We start from the raw sequence: 23,714 nt of genomic DNA, 5'->3' as shown, positions 1-23,714 counted from the left end.
TAAAAAAAAAATCTTTTAAAAGTTTCAATGCATATTTTAACATATTTTGGTAAAAAAATACATATTTTACAATTTTTTATTGCATACAAATCCTAGCCCTGTTCATTACAATCGATATCATTATAAATGGTTTCTACTACTACCTAAGTACTAGCTCGTTTACAATCGAACGGTGAGTAATTCAATAAAATTATTATGCGTCGACGACATTTTTTAGAAGACAACTTGGCTCATAAATATAGTTTTTAAATTCGAATAAGATTTTTACTAAAACTTTTAATTACATCTTATTATAATTGGCACACCGCAAACGTGTCTTTAACAATTTATAATAATAATATATACACGTGTAAGGTAATATTCAAATGAATAACGAAAACATTACTATTATTATTTCTATTATTATTCGTCGCAATCCGATGAAATAAAACACGTAGGTACTTACGACATATTATTATCGTGTGCGGGTCCGAGGCCAGTTAATGATATGAGCATATTATAAGTGGTTTTACCTTACGCGTGATGTAGCGACGTATGCAAAAATATCAGCTGTTATTATAGTGTAAATATTATTAATTATAATAACGATAAATTTTGTGTACCTATGTATGCAATTATATTACATAATACATCATAATATAATATAATAGTGTAATCGATCGATGGATTTTGATCTAAAATTATGCTTATATAATATTATCAAGACATTTTGATTTTATAGTTTTTCAACATTTAAATATATTGATTTTTATTTTTTGAAATTTGAAACATCATACATAATATTACATTATATCGTTATATATAGGGCCCGGAACTTGATGGATTTGCATCTTTTTTTCTAATGCTCACATTTAATGCTCGTCTATACAAAAATTTGATTCATGAAGTATAGAATTTAATGGTATAATTTTTATTTTGCATTTTTTGCATTTTTAGGGAATTTTATGCTTTACGGTCATTTTTTAGTATTTTTGGTGCATTTTATTCATTTTTGTACTTTTTTTTTATATATATTTGCATTTTTCTTGTTGAAAGTTACATTTTAATGTAACACATGCAGTTTTCATTAGCTTGTCGATTATCGACGTTCATTATCTTTTTTTTTTGTTGTTGTATCGATCTACGATTATTTAATAAACTGTAGGCAGATAACTTATATATTATACGAAATCTCAAATTTGTACAATTTGTGCGACGACGGATCGATTGAAACCAAAACTGAAATATTATCAATGAACATCAATATTATTGTTTTTTAAATAAAAACGCGTCGAAATAAAATTTAAACCATTAGAATATGTAGTGTATAGTTTTCGAACTTTTGTAGAAATTGTCTGTACAGAACTCTGTAAAAATCATCTTTTGTTGTTCGAAATTTAAATAGTATTGGGTAGTGCAAGATCGTGCGATGGTAATAACTAATAACTAATAAAAAACGATATATAATATTATGTCGTGATGAGCCACTACGTACGACACATCGAGTTTCTGGTTTTTCATATAAGTACAATACGATACCATAATTAGGTAAATTAGGTATAATTTTAACGTCAGTAAGTTGACATTCACGCCGCAGTAAAATTTTCAACGACAAATTATATATGTTAATTTTTTCCCGGACGAAATCGGGTTATATACAGCTAGTTATAAATAAATTGGTTATAAATTTGATAAAAAAATGAGATAGGTTTTATGTAAACATTTGATGAGCAATTATGATCAGTAAAAAGATACGTATAGCATGGCGAGATTAAATTTAATCTATTCTGTGGTAAGTAAAACTACGTTACATATGAATGAAAAATATCTAAATGCAACAATTTAATAATACTATGCTGAACCTGATTATTGTGTAATTTCAGTTTTTATACAGCTAAGACTTGACGATTTCATACAAGGTTCTTTATATTTACCAATTAAAAAATATCAAAAATACATAGTTACGATATTTTTTTTAAAAATCATTTCAATAATTTCGTTTTTACAAAATTCGTCAAAATGACAAAAATATATTGTGCAAATTATTTTGTTGCTAAAAATGTATAATAAGTACAATTTTTATAGTAAAATTCTTTATAGGCAGTTCATACTAAAGCCAAAAAATCTATAAAAATATACAAGAATATTTTTTTCATAGACATTTTAAGTACAAATTTGGTCAAAATACACGTTTAAACTATGAATATGAATATTTATGCTGAAATTCAAAAACGTTATTTGCTGAAACTTGTGAGATTTACTTATATTGTTATATTTTATAGGTACAATGAAATTTTCAAATACGATGTTTTCGAAAAAAATTAATTCTTCCATCTGTATCAGTAATAGTAAAATAAATTACTTTAATAGCAATATAAAAGAACATAACATGGAATATGCTTAGTGATATGGGCTGACACATCGTTTCCACTCAGAATCGTATAAAATGATGCGTAAGTGTAAATGAATATCTTATTGATAGGTATATATATATAATATATATGTATTTAATATTCAAATTTATTACATTCATGTGCGCTGTGAATCGTTCGACACCTATAATGTACAGAAGAGGGGTGCCCGCTTGCTCACCTTTTTTAATTTCAAATATTTTATATTTTGTTATAAAGGGTTAATATTATATTATGTATATAATATTATTATTATGTAATATATTATAATACTTCAAAAACTTCCTTTTTAACCTTCGCCGATAATTTTCTGGTTATTGTTTGTTTGAAGTCGCTTATGAAAACGTTCGTATAATAATGAAGTACTGTGCTTCTATTCGTTAAGAGTTCTCAAATCGAATTCGTGTAGAGTTAGGTCGAAGGTTTAAGACGAATCATCGGAGAGTCTTTGAAGCGCTTGCGAATTTTAAAACGCTGCTATTTTATTTTTATTAGATTTGTACCTACACCGTGTCCCATAAAGCTTTTGCTTTTTTGACACGAATAAATAAATAATAACTATGTGTATAGGTACGCTACGTTACGTAAGATTCCTACTGAATAGTGTCTGATGGCCAAAAAGTTTCGATTATGTCTTGTTTATAATATTCTATGTATTATACGCACAGAGTCGTTAAACCTTGGTTGAATATAGTTTCGAGGTGGCTTACAAGTTCAAGAACACATTTGATTGTTGTGACGCGAATAACGCACGCGGCTAGTTAGTAATAATTATAGTTTGCTACTATATATTCTTTTACGATTTTACGTTTAATCCGAATAGGAAACGCGCCTTCCAAGTTTTTCACATCGGGCCCTAATTTTTATCGCCGATGGGTAAAACCATTGATAAATTAATAAATATAGGTAGTAGTGTATAATTAGTAATTACATAATATTATTACTATCAATAATAAATGCAACTCGACTACTTGATGTGCAATAATAAAATATAGAATGTTGGCCGTCCCACGAGTAGTGCGTCAGACGGATATTTTCAAGGTTAATCGAAAAAAAAAAATAGCGATGATTTTCATATGAAATAAATATGCCGCCTGTAGGTATGTAGTAGGGTATTATTATTATTTTACATTCCGCGTAATGTCCATTATATTATACAAGTAAAAGTTAACCGGAAATCTATAAATAATAATACGTGCAGAGGATTCAGTGGAAACGTAATATCCACGTACAAATATAAGTCAGCTGTGTCATACGGTTTATCGTCTGTGTCGAATAACACGTTTTTTTTTTTTTTTGGTACTTAACTGGTAAGGGGTCATTGGTCAAGATTCAAGGGTAATATCTCCGTGAAATTTTCTTGTTAACGAAAAAATATCAAATCTTAATGAAACTATACGATGTTCTGTATAGGTACATTTTGCAGACATACTTCCGAAATGATGACCGGTACGTCAAGGTTCTTAGATCCTAAGCGCAGCGTTAGTGTTAGGAAGTTGTTTTTTTTCAGGTAGAAAATGTGATGTTTGATTAAAATTAAAAGTCTTTAAAGATGTAATTTGTATTCATCACATCATGTTTGCGTTATAACGCATAAGAAAAATATGCTCCAATTTACGACACGTAGATCTTATAAAGTATTTTTGAAAATGTTGTATTTAACATGAATTGTGTATAGATTTTACAATGGTGTGTTTTTTATACAGGTTTATTTTTTTATTTTTTATCTATTAGAACATTAAAATATTTCAATCTTCAACTTTAAGGGTGGTTTTAGATAGAAAATTGTACTTAGTTTATACTTTTGCATGACTAATTATAAACTAGGTAATTATAAAACAAACTTAACAGTGACTCAGTATTGATTTATAATATGATGATAAATAAATAAATTAAAAAATTAATAATTTGCTTAGTAAAACATTTATGAATAAGCGTACGTTAAGTCCCATGGGTCATATCATATTACGCAGTGAGCTATTTTTTATTACTAAGCTTGAACACGCGTTTGAATATACGATAATATAATTTTATTTTATTGAGTTTGGTTTTAATATAAATTAAATACTGATAAATACATAAGTACCTCTGATATAAAGTATAAATTATTAACAAGCGTGAATTATTTTTTAATTATCCAAATATTACCATACTCGCTGTCCATAGTAATATTATTCAATTTATAGAATTCTTAGAGTTCAAAAACTCTAACAACTTACTATTGCACAATTGCTGTAATTGTAATTTATTATGATTCTTATAATCTTCTAATTAAACTAATGTTTTTTTTTACTATTATTTAAAGTTTTCAATAATATGAAACGTGGAGACAATTACCCTCTCACCACCATGGTCAGTCCGCTAATAAACATGCTTAAGTACTTACAGAAAAATAAATTTAAAACTTGGTAAATTTTCCTTATACTATATTATTCTAAACTTAAATTTTGTTGTCACTGTTAAGATTATTAACAAATGGATTAAAAATCAAAATCGAATAGACTTTATTCTCCAACATTTTGCCAACTTTAACGAGGAACATGTTTTAAAATTCAAAAAAGTCTTTGGTACTAGTGAATATTTGTGGGTTTAATAATATGGTTTTCATACAAATTCTATACCTTAATTGTATATTAGAAAACATTCAGTGAAAATTCGTACGTTTTCTTTCATTAAAATGTTCCACAATATCCGAGGAACCACATTCTTCGTATTATTTTCACTTGACTGTTTTAAAAAACAAACCTCCAAACACTTGAGCTAGTGAATGTATGATCGGAAGTACTTAAAATCCTCAACTTAGTTTTATTTTTATTTTTCTACTCATTCGGTCTAAAAATGTATTTTATTTGAACATAGTAGTAAATAATTATGCGAGTAATTTCCTCTGAAATAAAAATTATAATAATATTATGGAAATCATTAACTATTATTAAAAACAGATTTGTTTAACTCATTCATTTAAAACATATTTTAACCATATTTTGTATTCATAATTCATTTATCATTGCTATTTGTATTGTATTATTTATCATATTATTGTTTGTAAATATTGTTTTTACAAAATATTAAATATTAAAATATATTATATTATATTATATTATTATTTTAATATTTGTTTTTTTATTGCTTCAGTGGGTAGAAGTGGCCAGTTCAAAATTTAAATAAATAAACTGTTAAAAAGATTTTAAACTATGATTGGTATAATAGAAGGTATCACATTGTTTCCGATTATTCGTACGCAATAATGTACTTTTGAATTCAAATTCAACACATGTAATGTGACGGTGACAAATCTCAAAAACAGGTAGTTGACGTATATACTCGAAATTTACAATGCAGTAAATCAACTTTCGGACTTTTCTATTTTTTGCTGTAATTTAAAACATACTAACTCTAGGAATTTTAAATTACTGCCAATTATTCATATTATGATAGTTATATAATATATTAGTTGGATTACATTCTGAAAAAAAATATTTGGACGAGATTAACTTAGGAGGTACCTATTTAATATTAATATCCATGAATAATTATATATTATTGCGATTGTTTTCCTGTTATTATTTTATAAAAAAATTGTTAGATTTTGAACAGAGTTCGTTTCGCAATCGTAATTTTTGGTGACTGTATCAATAAATTTAAAAATCCAAATTTAGTTTGCATCTTGAAAACGTGCATAGAAGATGAAAATAATAAATAGTGTCGTTTGTTTTTACACGCGCGTATGATATACACGGTCGCAAACATGGTTTTATATACACGAATTAGAGTACACCGATAATTTTATTTAGGTGCTATATTGTACGAGTGCAGACATCCGAAGTATCATAAAAAAAGTAGATGTGAAAAAATAAAGATATTAAAATACGAGATAACGATAATAACGTAGAAATTCCGTCCACATTACGAAATATTAGGGAATTTTTGCACAAAGTCGGTTAAAAAAACACTTATAAACCAATAACCATACAACTAGCTAATACAGAAAAGTAGCTGTCTTGAATTATCTGCTACTCTAAAAAGGTCGCCCGTGATTTATAGCCCTTGTTCCCTACTGGTCTGCTTTTAGATTTTGAGCGTCGTTGTATAACACTCGTCCAGCCGTTCATATGAGTATTTTTTTTTTTTAATTTTATAATTAAGTAATCGTTATGATATTGACTCGGTAAATTATAAAGTCATCTTTTCGACTGTAGCAAACCCGTTATTGTGGTAGGTTTTTAATTTACGATTTGTTTATTTCTGGTAAGATATCGTCTATAATAGTTATGAATGGCAGTAATGTTGTCATCTCGTCCGTGATTTTTTCAATATTTTCCCAGCTAGTGGCTCCGCTTTTTATAATTTTCGATAAAAATGTCTTAAATGTCGATCAAAAACTTTCGATCCGCCACTGATAACTTATAAGTATGTTTGAAATGTCGATTGGCCACGAGATATCTCGAGGTTATATAAATTTAACCGCAAACGAAGTACTGGAAATACTAGCAAGACAAACAATTATTATTATTGTTACATTTAATATAAATAAATTTCATATTTACCGCATAATTAAATAATCGATTTTAGGTACATAAAACCGCATAAATTATATTTTTAGTGAAAACTAGTAGGTACCTGTTAAAAAATCAGCTACATCCCTTCTACGTCTACGCTAAAATCGTTTAATTGCCACTATATCAAAGATTATATTATATACCTAATATACATGTATAATTTGTACTTTTTTTAGATGTATTTTTTATGTTTGGGTTTACTTGACTGTTGGAGAATGTTAACACGGAGGCGTATACAATAATACGTTAATACAACTAATACATGTGGTCATATTCAAGAAAAAGAGAATTACCCATAGGAAATTCCACTCAGACTCATTGCTCCCTCCTCTCCAAAATCCCAATTGCTATTCAACCGAACGCAGATATTCCGCAGCGCTATATTCGTATATATAAAAGGATGGTTACACCGTCTGATGAATATTCGAGTTAGTGTGTGACGAGTGACGATAAACACATTATTCACACGAACCAATTTCTTTCCCGAGTATACTGTGACTTTTCATCTATGCGTTTTATATAGTCTTCTTGGGTTCACACCTAGATTAGTAATCGCGTCTAAACAAAAAACTGCTGTGCGATGGAGTCAAGTATAGCGGGATCGTTCGAAAATGGGGTAGTTTTGATCACTGGAAGTACGGGGTTTTTGGGGAAAATGCTTACGGAAAAATTATTAAGATGTTGTCCGGTGAATAGCATTGCGATTTTAGTTAGAGGCAAGAAAGGGCTTAGCGCCAGTCAACGGGTTGAGGAAATATACAAACAATCTGTAAGTAAATGGTTTTTTATTTAATAAATAGGACTAGGGTTTTAAAGCATATGCTTCTTTTTTTGTATATGAGATGGAAATCTAATTTTTATACATAAATTCGTTTCACATCATTTTGATTCCAAATAAATTAATTGATTTTTGATTTTTTTTACGTAAATGCTTCTTTTGCTTTATTATTACTGTTTTCAATTATTCCAGCTGTAGATTTTTTATATGTTTATTATGCTATTTTAATAATAATAAAAAAATAAATCAATAATTAATGTAAAAACCCAGAATGCGGACTAAATGGTTATATTGGATTATTTTTGTTTTCGTTATCGGTTTGTTCATTAAATGTATTAAACGTATAGATTCTCGATCTATATATAGCCTGCAGTACCTATACGGTCAGCCATGTCTTTGACATCGATATCGACCATTTCAAAATTTAAGATTTAGTGTTGTAATTTGAAACCTCTTGTATGAAGTATGCACCGATAGAGAGTTCGTTTTCTATGTTAGATTTTAAATATTTTGTCGGACAATAGAGTCAGTTTCACTATAGCAAATTTAGGGTAGGTTGTACGTGGTAATTAATTTTTAATTTTTTTTATTTATTTCTATAATTAGTTCGTGTTAAATTTGGTCATGTTTTTTTTTTGCTTTTTTAAAACAATCATATTATGCTTTTTTTAGTTACTTATTATGTTTTAAAATCTGAGCCCCAATATTAAATATGTAAAATAATGTCATTATTAAATACATACTTATTTGTATATTTATATAAGAGAGACGAGGGTAAATAAGTTCTAACGTTCAATCTCAATCTTCGAACTACAATTCATAATTGCTAATATCTTAATTTCAATACATAATTAAAATCGTAAATTTAAGACATTTTAGAGGTTTTTAAATTTATAATAATTATTTTATCACTATCTCGTGTCTAGACGATCGATGTGATATGTACAATAAAATTGGTACATGTAACTTGTTTGGTTTTTATTTTGTACATACATTTAATTTAATAAAATAAATGACTACTACTTTTTATTCATTAACATTGGTCTTATAGAATTATATTATTATTATTATTATAGATAATAGTAAGTATAATTGAATTATATAATAATTGAAGACGTATAAAGCGATGGAACTCAGTGGCGGATCTAGGATTTTCTCATAAGGGGGATATAAAATATTTTCGTACATAACATGTATAGGTATATAAGATTTTTTATACTAAATTTACAAAACAAGATTTAATTTTCACGGCCACGGGGGGGATCTATCCCCCATCTCCCTGTTATAAGATATAATATTATAACATTTACAACAATTTCGTATAAGATAAATATTACTAGCGTTATGGCTAAAATTTCATAATATATACATTTGACTATTTACTTATTTTTTAGTTATTTGATCGACTTCGTAGTGAAAAACCAGACTTCACAGAGTCAATCAGAATCATAGATGGACATTTAGAAGAGTCGTCCATGGATTTATCGTCTTCGGACCGAGAGTGGTTGATAGAGAACGTGAACTTTGTTTTTCATTGCGCGGCTACGATTAAATTCAACGAACCTCTTGAACTGGCGTCGAAAATAAACATCCAAGGCACTGAAAATGTAATGAAATTAGCATCCCAAATGAAGAATCTCAAGGTAACGGTTATAATTTTCCCATAAATAATACCCACATAGACATGCTATTATTGTATAGTATTTGACTTCTATTGCAATCTGCAGTGTTCTTTGACGATGATATAATGTTCGTGTTAGGTATTTACGTCATCGCTATTTTATGATTTCTATGATAAGTTGAGAAATAAATTTAAATAACAACACCCGTAGTTGGACATTGTTCGTTATGAGTTATGGGTAATACAATTATAAACATAAATATATTATGCACTGTGATTTAGTTCAATACAACAAATTGGGTTGAAATTGACTTGGAATTTTTCGACAATGTGACTTTGGAGCATAGGAGCAATTTTAAAATTTCGATTTTTGATTTCGAGCTAAGACAATCTAATTTTTTGGCATTTAAAGTTTTTAAGTTTTAAAGTAATTAATTATTTTCATAATAATGATAACATTTGTACGTAGATTCTCAGCAGAGATATCAATATATTGATTTTACAATGGTTTTTTTAAAAGATTTATTTAAGAAATAAATTTTTCAATTACATTTTTTTTTAAATTCTCAGTTGTTTTTAAAGTAGTTGGGAATTTGGGAAAACAAAAAAAAAATAATAATTTTAAATATTTACACAAAGATAATTTTCAACAAAATCGATTTTCTTAATTTGTTACAGACAAAACTGCCACTTATCTAAATAGCGTTTATACAAAACTTTATACAACCAATTCAAAAAAATTAATTACAATACAAATTTGAAACGATAGTAGATAGATAGCATAAAATAAAAATAAAATAACCACCTGCAATAAGTGAGATCAGAAATTAAGATAGTACTATGTTAATGAAATAATCATACTATATTATTTGAAGCGCACTATGTTAGTTTATAGAAGCTGTGATTGTAGTTGGTTTAAACAAAAAATTTCAATTATTTTAAGTTATATTTATAAATAATTATTAAATGATAAATATTTTTTTAAGTAATAATTTATTTAGTATAATTTAATATAATATAAAATTAATCCGATTTTGGTACATTTTGTGTAAATAATAGGCGATTGTAGATAGAGAGATAAGAGGTGTAGGTATATATTACCTTGTGGGTATTATATTGGACGAATTTATTTTTAATTTCAATATAATATTGTAAAATAAGTCACATATAAAATATTGAAGTAAAATGCATATAATCAATTGTACAGGGTTTTGTGCACGTATCAACAGCTTATTCGCATTGTCCGAGGAGTGAAATCAAAGAAGAATTTTATAATGTTCCAATAACGGCTAAAGAACTAAAAAGTGTGTTTGTTGATGAGGAATCTTGCTTAAAGTAAAATATATATTTATTTTTAAATAAAACATTTTTTTACTATTATGATTATTTATTTAACGACATAAAATATTAATAATAGAGTTCTGGATGATTGGCCCAATACGTACACTTTCACAAAAGCAATCACGGAAAACATGATACTCACAAATGGAAATCACTTGCCGATATCAATATTTCGTCCATCAATCAGTAAGAATAATAAATTCATAACTTCATAAGATTCAACATATTTTTATAATGCAAAAGAATACGTATGATAAATTATTATTGCATTTTTTTCGCATTTATACTTTTAATTATATTGGAATGGAGACAATCTGGATTTTGAATAAATATATTAAATTGATCTTAAAGAAATGTAAATAACTAAAAAACTTGAATTTTATGAATTTTATATTATATTATTATAGTCGGATGTACAAAATCTGAACCGGAACCTGGCTGGTTGGAAAACATGAACGGGCCGACAGGTCTGGTTACCGGAGTCATGGTTGGATTTTTAAGGACGGTACCAAACATCGGGAGCAATATAACAGACATTATCCCGGCCGATTACACCGTCAACGCGTTGATTAGCGTCATGTGGGATACAGTTAACAGGTATGCAGTGACGAAAACAATGGGTATAATTCATGCGTTAAATATAATTTAAATAATTTTTCAGACACAAACAGTCAAATGGTGTATCCTTCGAAGAGCCGAAAATATATAATTACGTTTCTTGTGTCGAAAGCCCTTTGACGTGGGGTAGGTACATCAGAGAGATGCACGATCAATATTATGTAGCTCCACCTTTGCAATCGATGTGGTACGGCTTTTATATTTTCTATACGAATTTAATAATCGGAAGTATTTTGAGATTTTTCTTACACCGAATACCGGGCGCGTTTATGGATTTGATGTTGATTTTGTGCGGTAAATCACCTAAGTAAGTAATAAAATTATTTTTTTAAGATTTAAAACTCCTATACTAAGTCTATTTTTGTGGGATGATTAATGATTAATATACATAACAAATAAGTATTTTATGTTTAGTCTGTATGTGAATATGTTCTGAAACTAAACTTTGTAATTACATACATTTTATTCCGCTGGGAACCAAGTTTTCTAATATTTCATAAGTTGCATTTTATATGTACTTTGGCTGTACTGCTTTTTTCGTAGTAAATAGAAAAAACCGCGCTCCATCACATGATAGATATAGATCAAAAATAATAAAAATTGAGTTTCCACCTTATATACATAATATTAAACAATGAAACAAACAATGATACTCAGATGTATACCTTTTTATATTTTATTAATTATGGAATTTATGTTGTTCATGTATAACGGATTATGTATTTCATAGAAAAATAAATGTATTGCATTAAGAATAGATTTCAGTGCTTAAAGATGTTAGTCTTTTAAAATGATTAATATAGTAAATATATATATATTTTTTTTATTTAGAATGTTGAGAATGTATAAGAAAACAGAAAACATGATTGATTTACTTTATGATTTCGCTACAAAACAGTGGACATTTGACAATAGTAATTCAAGAGAATTGTGGTCTTCGTTAAGTAAAGATGATCGCGAAATGTTCCAATTCAGCTTAGAGGACTTTGATTGGAAATCATATATAAAAAGCTATTATTATGGGATTAGGAGACATGTACTGCACGAAGACTTGAGCAACGTAGAAAAAGCAAAGTCGAAAAATCAACAGTATGATATTATGATTGTTAACTATTCTTTTCTCTGGATTTTGTATTATGGATTTAATCATATATGGCGCTTTTATATTAATATAATTGTTTCAGGTTATTATGGCTGCATTGGTTGTCTATGGTACTAATTACTTCCGCCATGCTACATTTGTGTTGGACGCTTGTAAAATATTTATTTTGATGAAAAATTATTATTATTAATTTTATCAAAATTATTTGAACTTTAAACTTTTATGTGAAAAAAAATGTGTTCATATAATAATTATATATTTAATTTAAGATGAGAAAAATTTATATGAAATGATTGAAATGATATTTTACATTTTCAAAGTTTTTGAGCGAGTTAAAATCTTTTCTACAAGACTTGAAATTTCAAATGATTGTTATTACAATTCTATGATGTTGATCTCATTTTAGCTCTGAAAAAATTATGGCAAAGTTTAGTTTAAAAGAAAATGGAAAAGTCATTTTAAATCAACTTCATTATTCATTAATAAACAATTATAAGTAATATTAATTTTTATATTAATCTTAGTATAATAAATAAAATAAGTTTTCTAGTTATTGTATATTATATGAGTATTATTATAGTGTTATGCACTATTGTATTGAGGGCTCAGCCCGTCAAGTATTAACAAAATAAAATACAATTACGAATTCGAATTTGTTTTTAGAAGTTTTATCTGATTACTAGGATAATCGGTATAATTGGTATAATTTAGTAGAAAATATACATTCGGTATTGAATAATTACTTGACGAATGTTATCGATTTACGCCTTGAATATTTAGATTATGCAGATATAATTGCTTCTCACGGTGCACGAAGTCGTTTATATTAATGAACGTCAGAACACCGAATTATTGTCATGGTAATTATTACAAGATCCATGGTTTATGGTAGAAACAACTGCAGTTGATATATTATGCAGATAGTTTGAAGGTATGTCAAAGAAAATTGGGAAGTAACTCCGACAGTGGTGTATCCAGGGGGGGCATGAAGGCCATGCCCCCCCCCCCATTGGCCGTATCATATAATATATAAAACATAATATGTAAATTAATTTATTTTGGCTATTTACTGGTTTGGAGTTTAAATTTAAAAAAAAAATGATTGTTTCGTTAAAAAGATTATAAATATTCTACAGATACAATATTGTTCTATGCAGACACCTATAACATTATAACCTTTATAAGCCACAAACGCGGAAAAAGTTGCAGATAACAACGGACGTTGGAATGTTGTATTCGTATACCGCTAAATTAAACGTTCAAAAGTCAAAACTTAATGTCGGTCTGGCTTATGTTTGGGCCCCTGGAACAGACGGTACAGTAATTTACAAGGGTCCTCTTACAAAAAACAAAAACAGGTTTCTTACATTTATAATATTTATAAACATCGCAAGTTAACTTAATATTTTTTTCCATTTAGATATGGGCCCCTAATATATAAAACGTCCAGGCCTCCCAGCGATCGCCGGGTAGCCGGAAGGGCCAAACCGACATTGTTAAAACTTACTTATTAGTTATTTGTTCTTTTTTAAAATATTATACTTATCATTTATTGATATTTCATGTAAATACAAAATAACTTAGGTATCCTGTTAAATCGTTATAATTTAAGTCTAAATGTATTAGGATTGCTGATTCAAAACAGAAATTGTTTTCAATTTTTAATTGTTCCAACTTTAAAAAGCAAAAATTAAACAATATGAGTTCAAATGATTTAGTTTCAATTTCGGTAAGAAAATAAATGTGTTCACCTATATATATATATATATATATATATATACTGATACATTTGTTATTATTTTTTTTTTAATATTGGTAATTGGTTGTTGTATAAGCAATAGGATATAAGCTCATCAAATTACAATGCAATAATGACAAACACTAATGCACATGTTTGAAAAATGAAAAATATTGTTATTTGAATACTAAACATATAATTTTTTTTTGCTCCCCCCCTTTGGAGAAATCCCAGGGCTACGCCACTGAACTCCGAAGTTGTGAGAATGGAAAATAATATATTATATACTCGTAAATATAAAGTAGATAAATTTTATTTTTATAGTTTATTAGACATAATGCGTTTATTTCAACAAATTCAACAACAATTAACCTAATTAACCTAACTAACCGGGGGGGGGGGGGGTAAGTAACCGCTCTGCTGTACATCAAAAGTCGAGTATATCTCATATCTCATAAATGAAAAACTCACTATAATGTACTTATGTGCTAAATTTGAAGTCAATAATATATCATTGCATACGAATACGGAATAACGGTTAGCGGAGACCGGTTTATTAGCCTATTATCATATTGTATACATATTAATACATTTTATAACATTGTTATTAATTATTACTGTTTTTTATTACAGATTATTATTTATTAATACGGTATAAATAATATAGGCAACATCATAAAGTTAATCTAAATGTTTTGAAAATATTATTGTGTTTATACATTAGAATTACAAAAGTAAAAATTAAAAATCCCTACGAATAATGATTTTGAATAAATTATAAAAAATATTAAATTATAATAAAAATAGAGCTTAATATGTATCTTAGATATTTTCAAATAATTAAAGTAAAACTTATAAGAGATTATACATCATTAAGCTTTTTGGCTAAGACAAATTTATCGAAAATAGTCAAAAAATTAATAAAAAAAAAAAAATCGAAAATGTCTAATACCTGTAAATAGCTATTCAATTTCTTAAATAAAAATGTATAACTAACGGAACTTAATACCTATTATATTTTTAAAATGATAACATTGATCACGATTTACTTTTTAAAAAATTCAGGAAATCGCTTGTTTAACCGCTAAAATGTGTTTTGGCGTATTTCCTACATTTATAATCATGGACCAATACGGCCAATACGGCCGTGATGATGATAAATGATACTACCGAATCATCATACATATTATTACCATAATCATTTGAGAATATAATCTTTAACCTAGAATAATCAGGATTTGCAAAAATATCTGAATTTTATTGGAAAACTTAATCCACGTGTTTGTGAATAATAATTATACTTAAATATTAAGCGATTTGAAATTTCGCATAGTGGATCTTTCTAGAGTAGCTGGTTTTTCTAAACATAATATAATTATATTTGTCGTTGTTGAATTAAAACGGGTTTAGAACATTAGCGGTAAGGCCTTACCAAATTAGTTAACTATATCGAATAATATTGATTGATATAATGCGAAGTATAGGTACTGTTCTAATAACTAGTATTGGTAAAATATTACGTAGTTTAAAAAGTTGAAACTCAGCATAATATTCCAAGACGCACGACTGAGTTATTCGCATCAAATTCCATCTTAAATGTTTGTTTAACGTTATAGTTCCAGATAACGAATATTCGAGACTTTAGATAAAGTTTTACATTCAATACCATTGCGCGTGTAAACGTTATCACATAAATATATTGCTAATACTACGTCAGAGTTGTCTGGTGTATTATTGATCGCTATTAGTCATAACTGAATATGTGAACCTTGAGATGAATTAATCGTTCGTGTACTTTTATCTGCACGAAATTGATTGAAGTTTGAAATCTTAGTTGTATCATATAATGATATCTCCATATCTGGTTTAGTTATACAAAAACCATTATTTAGATTTATTTTGATTTATTGTCTAAACCTTTCGTAGGTACTCAAATGGGTTTTTTCGTGACGACTTCGTGTTTATTTATTAAAGAATACGTAATAATAATAATATATTCTGTAAAATATTTTATACTTTTCGAGAGAATAAGCGTTTGCCTTTAAAACGATCGCCCTGTATTTATGCTGTTGGATTCAGTTCCGTGTCTGGCGGTTCCAGCCGTCCAGGCAGCGCGCAAGGAAGTTTTCAAAACCAGTTTTTGATAAATGTGGAATACCTAAGTGTTATGTTATTATACCGTAAGAGTTTTCATGGTTTTACGCATACCGCACCAACCTTTACCGTAGAGCTTAACAATCGTCCAGTGGTTTTCAACCTTCGTAACAGCGCGGTACACTTCATCTCCTACAAAATTTTCGCGGTACGCCAATCCATGTATAATATAATATGACGAAGCACTGCGTTTTATGTTTAATACAATAATATATTTAAACAAATGCACACCGTTTACAGTCTACTAGAGGGTTAATATAATTTTAAAATAAATTAATACGACGATGAACTACGTATTTGTTAGCAGAGATATTTATTTTATTCGAATTATTGTCGTATGATGAATCAAATATATATCGGCCAATGAGACATTTATGATTGACAAGTATGGTCCTTACGTGTATTATTTGAATATATATTTTTTTTTATTCGTCAGTTTTCACCGATTGTCGATTATTATATAATGACGATACATACATAATAATCTATAAATACGTTTATCGCGGCACACCGGTTGAAAACCACTGTATTACACGACCTATCCAAGTATATGCCAAAATGCACACGGCTTATAATCAGATATGGTTCAACGGTAAAATGAAAACATTTTAGTTGAACGACCTGGCACCTATTCTGGTTGTTACATTGTATCGCGTAAATAAATTTATTGTAAAATAAAATTGTTAGTACAATTTTAATATTCAGTGAATAAATCTATTGAAAAAACTAAAATTTAAAAATATTATAAGTGTATCAGGAAATTCATCACTAGGGCACTAGTCGACATCAATAAAAATTTCTTAGATTCATTAGAAAATGTGTAAACGATATCTATATTGATTTTAGTAATTTTTTTTCGAAATATCTCTATTATTAAAATAATGATTGATCATGAAAACGAATGATTTTCTGACTGGATGATGCCGTGCGTGTAATAGCTTTATTGTAATAATAATCAGACAGCTCATTTTTTTTTTCATTCTAAGAATTTTGTTTAAATTGTTTTGAACGCATTTAACACAAATAATTGATTTTTTTAATGATATAAATTATAAAAAAAATTACACTGGGGCCTGAGACCAAGAGGGCGTCTCTTGATTCCGTCCTACATAAATACGTTACTACCTATGAGGCTGTGGCCGGTTATGACGTATTAAGAGGACGTTAAACCGGTACTTATTGTCTTCGTCTTACAAGTGGGCAACATGGAAAATCTACGCATAGCAGTTCACGTTTTGCTTCGTTAACTTTAATATTTTAGTGAATTATTCAATCATGGAACTTAATGGTTAGGTCAGGTTTAGTTAATTTTATCTGTGTTCGTTTGTTGGTTTTTTATTATGATTTAATTTTTTATTGACTTTTTCGTAAATATAACAGTGAAAGTTAAATTGCTCATAACTTGTTTAATAAAGAAATTAAATTAAAGTCTTAAAAAAATTAATAAAAAATATTTTTTTTGCTAAAATTTATATTTACCGGGTCAAAAATATCATCAATCCATCCACATAAAATTAATAGATTATAGATAATTAAAATATTGTCTAGACTCTAGAATATCTAGATAAAGATTTAAAAGATAGGAATTTATCTAAAAAATATGATAAAGGTCTTATTAGTATTTACTGAGCGTACTTAATTTGAGCTAAACAATCCTTAAAAATAAAAATAAAAATATATAAAATAATTTATGACACATCTAAAATTTAATTTTGGTAGTTTAAGTCACTTTTTAAGGTTTTATTTTGCGCCACAAAACCATAGATAAAATGGCACTATGTATTTAACGCCATTTTGTATACCAACAATATAAATGTAATTTTCACCTCTTTAAAATATTTAATAATGTATTTATTTTTTTTTTTTTAAATTTATTATCATATATTCTAACCATTTATCAATGGCTCGTCAATTAAGTTTATTATAATAGATATATTTCAATAAAATAATTAATATATTTTTATTTCTTAAGCCAATTGTAATTGAACTTTGTATACTTATTATAGATATATGTATTTTGTGTATATTAATTCATTCAATAACTATAAATATGTATGTACAATTGAGTAATGCTATAAATGGTGCGAAATACGGTCTCCATATTCACTATGTCTGACTTTTTCCGAGAAAAAAAAAACAAAAACCAGACGATTGTCTATATGTAAATCAAAATAACGGAAAAGGATACAACAAAATGAGTTCAACCACTATTTCGAAAAATAGAAAATACGAATGAAGTGTGAAATTATGCTTGGTGGGAGAAAAAAGAAGGGAGCCAAATTGGATAAATGAAGAAATTCTTAGTAAAAAGTCGTTACCATACAAGTTCTTACAGTCCCGTTATTAAATAGGTACGTATATATAAACACATGGATATCGATTGTAATAATTATTATTGTTTGTAGATGAGCGCGTAAAGGATCGCGGCATTTAAATAGTAAATAACTAAAGAACTCAGATTCTTTCGACCAATATTACTACTATTATACTATTTGGCGACTGTTCATAACATAAACACGTATCGGATAATCGATTTGGATCAACACACTAAAGGAAATGGAGACAAGTATAGCGGAATCGTTCGAAAATGGGACAGTTTTTATCACCGGAAGTACAGGGTTTTTGGGGAAAATGCTCACAGAAAAATTACTAAGGTCTTGTCCAGTGGACAGTATCGCGATTCTAGTCAGGAGTAAGAAAGGGCTAAGCGCCAGTCAACGAGTCAAGGAAATATACAAACAATCTGTAAGTATAAGGTACTTTTTATTCATCGTATCTTTACAATACACTTTATGGGAGTACATTTTGGTGATTTAATAACAACGATATTAATTAATTTATGCGCATTATTTGGAATTACCTTAATATTTCCATCGCTAAACAATTCGTTTCAAGTTAAATTATTTATGCACATCGCTAATGTTAACCGGGTGGATTAGTTTTTAAACTCATCGAGTTAAGTTTATATAGACAATTAATGTGAGTTGGGTTTAAAATTAAAGATAACTTTATTTTTTTAAATTGAATATTTACAATCTATACCAAAGCACAAATTTGATTTAAATACCTATATAATATGTAAAACATTACATAATACAAGAAAAATTAATAAAAAGTAGGTAATGTTAAAATCAAATGTATATAATATGATATCTCATTGTAAATAATTTAAACAATAAATTTAACACACGCCATTTTGTATACATTTTAGATTTATAGTAATTGAAGACGCGTATAGCGATACAATTATACAAGTGCTAAACTTGGCCTTTGGACATTTCTAATTATTATTTCGTTTATGTTATATATCCATAAAAAAATAATTATTAATTTTAATAGGTTATTATTTGTCTTATATGAGTTATAATATTATAACATTTATAATAATATTGAGCTTACGATAGACATTACTGGCGTTATAACTAAAATATAATACATACATCATTCGAATATCCACCCGTTAAAAAAATGTTTAATTATTTCTCAGCTATTTGACCGACTTCGAAATGAAAAACCAGATTTTATGGAGTCAATCAAAGTCATCGATGGACATTTAGAAGAATCGTCGATGGGCTTATCGTCGTCGGACCGAGAGTGGTTGATAGAGAACGTGAACTTTGTCTTTCATTGCGCGGCTACGATTAAATTCAACGAACCTCTTGAATTGGCGTCGAAAATAAACATCCAAGGTACTGAACATGTAATGACATTAGCATCGCAAATGAAGAATCTCAAGGTAAGAACTAGTAAATAATAACCGTTTAATATTATTATATAGCACTTTGATAGTGAGGCGGTATCTGTTTTAACTAGTGCACATTTTTTTTTGTTAGTTTAAAAACGCACGCGAAAATCCCAAAGTTATACGGCATTGAAATTACGTTTATATTCGTATGATTAATTTAGTTACGGTCTTATAAAGAATTGATAAAAGTAATGATAGCGTATAATCATAAAAGTTGTTAACTTCACATTGTGATTTACTTGTTTTAATTTGAAATAATATAACAGGTTTTTTTTTTCTAAACGGAACGATGTATTGATTATTGATTTTACAATGAAGTGGAATTTTGAGATTGGAAAATAAATAACCATAGATATTTGAAATATTCATACAATTTTTATAGCAAAATTGTCTGTATACATAAAAACATTTTAAAAATATATTTTTTTTTTTTTGTGTTATTTATAGACTAAACGGATTTTGAAGAAAATAATACTAATATTTTCGCGTTACATATAAAATTTTTTTATTTTTTATTTTACATTTGAAGAAAAACGCATATTAATTTTACAGGGTTTTGTGCACGTGTCAACAGCTTACTCACACTGTCCCAGAAGTGAAATTAGAGAAGAATTCTATCAGGTTCCAATCACTGCCAAAGAGCTCAAAAATAGATTTGTTGACAAGGAATTGAATACCAAGTAAATATATTGTATACTTTTTAATTGTTGTATATTCTTTTTTTTTGTATTTTTAATGATTGAATTTTTTTCTTGTATGATAGTATTTCACAGGATTGGCCAAATACGTACACATTCACAAAAGCAATCACGGAAAATATGATACTTACAAACGGAAATCATTTGCCGATATCAATATTTCGTCCATCAATCAGTAAGAATAATAAATTCATAACTTCATAAAGGTTCAGCATATTTTTATAATTCAGAAGAATACGTAATAAATAGTTATTGCACTTTTTCTCATTTATACATTTAATTATATTTGAATGAAGATAATATGGATTTTGAATAAACATATTAAATTGATCTTAAAACAAAATGCAAATAATTAAAAAACTCGAATTTTATGAATTTTATATTATATTATTATAGTCGGATGTACAAAATCTGAACCGGAACCTGGCTGGTTGGAAAACATGAACGGGCCGACAGGTCTGGTTACCGGAGTCATGGTTGGATTTTTAAGGACGGTACCAAACATCGGGAGCAATATAACAGACATTATCCCGGCCGATTACACCGTCAACGCGTTGATTAGCGTCATGTGGGATACAGTTAACAGGTAATGCAGTGACGTAAACAATTTTCTTCCGCCACGGGTATACGATTAATATATTCATTTCAATAATTTTTCAGACACAAACAGTCGAATGGTGTATCCTTCGAAGAGCCGAAAATATATAATTACGTTTCTTGTGTCGAAAGCCCTTTGACGTGGGGTAGGTACATCAGAGAAATGCACGATCAATATTATGTAGCTCCACCTTTGCAATCGATGTGGTACGGATTTTATATTTTCTATACGAATTTAATAATCGGAAGTATTTTGAGATTTTTCTTACACCGAATACCGGGCGCGTTTATGGATTTGATGTTGATTTTGTGTGGTAAATCACCTAAGTAAGTAATAAAATTATTTTTTTAAGATTTAAAACTCCTATACTAAGTCTATTTGTGTGGGATGATTAATGATTAATATACATAACAAATAAGTACTTTATGTTTAGTCTGTATGTGAATATGTTCTGAAACTAAACTTTGTAATCACATACATTTTATTCCGCCGGGAACCAAGTTTTCTAATATTTCATAAGTTGCATTTTATATGTACTTTGGCTGTACTACTTTTTTCGTAATAAATAGAAAAAACCGCGCTCCATCACATGATAGATATAGATCAAAAATAATAAAAATTGAGTTTCCACCTTATATACATAATATTAAACAATGAAACAAACAATGATACTCAGATGTATACCTTTTTATATTTTATTAATTATGGAATTTATGTTGTTCATGTAACGGATTATGTATTTCATAGAAAAATAAATGTATTGCATTAAGAATAGATTTCAGTGCTTAAAGATGTTAGTCTTTTAAAATGATTAATATAGTAAATATATATATATTTTTTTTTATTTAGAATGTTGAGAATGTATAAGAAAACAGAAAACATGATTGATTTACTTTATGATTTCGCTACAAAACAGTGGACATTTGACAATAGTAATTCAAGAGAATTGTGGTCTTCGTTAAGTAAAGATGACCGCGAAATGTTCCAATTCAGCTTAGAGGACTTTGATTGGAAATCGTATATTAAAAGCTATTATTACGGGATTAGGAGACATATACTACACGAAGACCTAAATAACGTTGAAAAGGCGTCGTCGAAAAATCAAATGTATGACATTATGGACTGTAGACTTTCAGACTTTCGTCTCTCTGCGATCTTTTGAATTATGGTTTTATGATATCAAGTATTAATATTTATGCATTTGTTTTAGGTTATTATGGTTACATCAAGCGTGTATGGTTCTAATTGTTTATATCTTGTTGCAATTGTGTTGGATACTTATAATCTTTTTATTCTGATGAATATACGTCGGCAATCGGTAATTATATAATATATACCAAAACAAAACTAACAATTACCGAAAATGAGGAGCTATTAATTATTCGAGTCTCCTGCCGTGTAAATTGTAATTATTTATATGTACACATAGTATACCATATATTTTTTTTTAATTTTAATTTGTGTACAAATTACTAAATTAATATTTTAAATTAAAATAAACCATATAATTATAATGTACTCGCCTAATATGGTATATTTGTAATTTGTATATCATATAGTTGATACCTATATTTATACTCCAGAGAACATATACAATTTTTGTTGTTTTTGTTTATTCACACATTACGGGGCACCTATTAATTTTCATCTTGTTTTGTAATACCGTCTGAATCAGCTAGACTTATTGTATCAGTAAATTCGCTGACGTATTTTATTCGTGTTGGACTCAATACTGAAATCTTTCAAGGTTAACGAGTTATGTTCACGCGTCATTGTGGTAAGCAAATTTAAATAATATAATACTAATCAACTTCCTGACGTGCGCAGGAAACGGTCTTCCCCAGTATAAAATATGTACGACTCTGACGTATGTGGATCTAGAGGTAGACCCATATTTATAATAGCGTGTACCAGAGAGACCGGATGGCCGAAAAACGGATTTGACGTTTAATCCGCCTGATATTCTCTGGCCAGCACGATCGGATCGTCCGATCTTTAGTTTAAGTGTAGTTTACCTATATAGATAATCATCTCTTCAACAACAACTCGTTTCGAAATATCGAGTCTAACGTTATGTTAGGTTCATGATCTTTTTACAATGAATAATCTGTAGGGGTTTTATGTCACCCATAATCCTACTATAACGTAGCCTGCTACAAGCCAAGTAAGACAAATTTATATTTTATATACAATTATATTATATGACTTTAAGAATTCTAAAAATATTTGTGAGAAAGTCATTGGCACAATTTTAATATTTATATTCTATTGGATTATCCAGAGAACTATCCTGATTTTATCATAACTTGCATGATTAATTTTCTCTTATTTTTATATTGTTAAACGATTTCCCACTCTTTGAAGTGACAGTT

General features: G+C 28.0%; 2 protein-coding genes and 1 long non-coding RNA gene across 3 annotated transcripts in view; 2 read left to right on the top strand and 1 right to left on the bottom strand.

The window, feature by feature from the left end:
* The first annotated feature begins 7,169 nt into the window (after nucleotides 1-7,169).
* LOC114129898 (fatty acyl-CoA reductase wat-like) lies at nucleotides 7,170-13,061 on the top strand. The gene is made up of 8 exons (XM_050202999.1): nucleotides 7,170-7,718; nucleotides 9,122-9,370; nucleotides 10,556-10,683; nucleotides 10,766-10,875; nucleotides 11,097-11,286; nucleotides 11,351-11,614; nucleotides 12,139-12,396; nucleotides 12,492-13,061. Exons 1-8 carry the CDS (start codon nucleotides 7,530-7,532, stop codon nucleotides 12,577-12,579), a joined length of 1,476 nt encoding a protein of 491 aa, XP_050058956.1. The 5' UTR covers nucleotides 7,170-7,529; the 3' UTR covers nucleotides 12,580-13,061.
* Nucleotides 9,182-23,714, bottom strand: part of LOC126550806 (uncharacterized) — a 47,942-nt gene continuing 33,409 nt past the window's right edge. The window contains exon 3 of the long non-coding RNA XR_007604822.1: nucleotides 9,182-9,326. This is a non-coding gene — a long non-coding RNA (uncharacterized LOC126550806). The remainder of the gene's footprint in view (nucleotides 9,327-23,714) is intronic.
* On the top strand, nucleotides 18,387-22,899 carry LOC114129903 (fatty acyl-CoA reductase wat-like). The gene is made up of 9 exons (XM_027994762.2): nucleotides 18,387-18,652; nucleotides 18,707-19,046; nucleotides 19,789-20,037; nucleotides 20,599-20,726; nucleotides 20,810-20,919; nucleotides 21,141-21,330; nucleotides 21,405-21,668; nucleotides 22,192-22,449; nucleotides 22,553-22,899. Exons 2-9 carry the CDS (start codon nucleotides 18,858-18,860, stop codon nucleotides 22,638-22,640), a joined length of 1,476 nt encoding a protein of 491 aa, XP_027850563.2. The 5' UTR covers nucleotides 18,387-18,652; nucleotides 18,707-18,857; the 3' UTR covers nucleotides 22,641-22,899.

The sequence above is a fragment of the Aphis gossypii genome, chromosome 3 (assembly GCF_020184175.1).
Source record: "Aphis gossypii isolate Hap1 chromosome 3, ASM2018417v2, whole genome shotgun sequence".
Taxonomy (NCBI): domain Eukaryota; kingdom Metazoa; phylum Arthropoda; class Insecta; order Hemiptera; family Aphididae; genus Aphis; species Aphis gossypii.
This window is presented reverse-complemented; position numbering and strand designations above follow the sequence as displayed.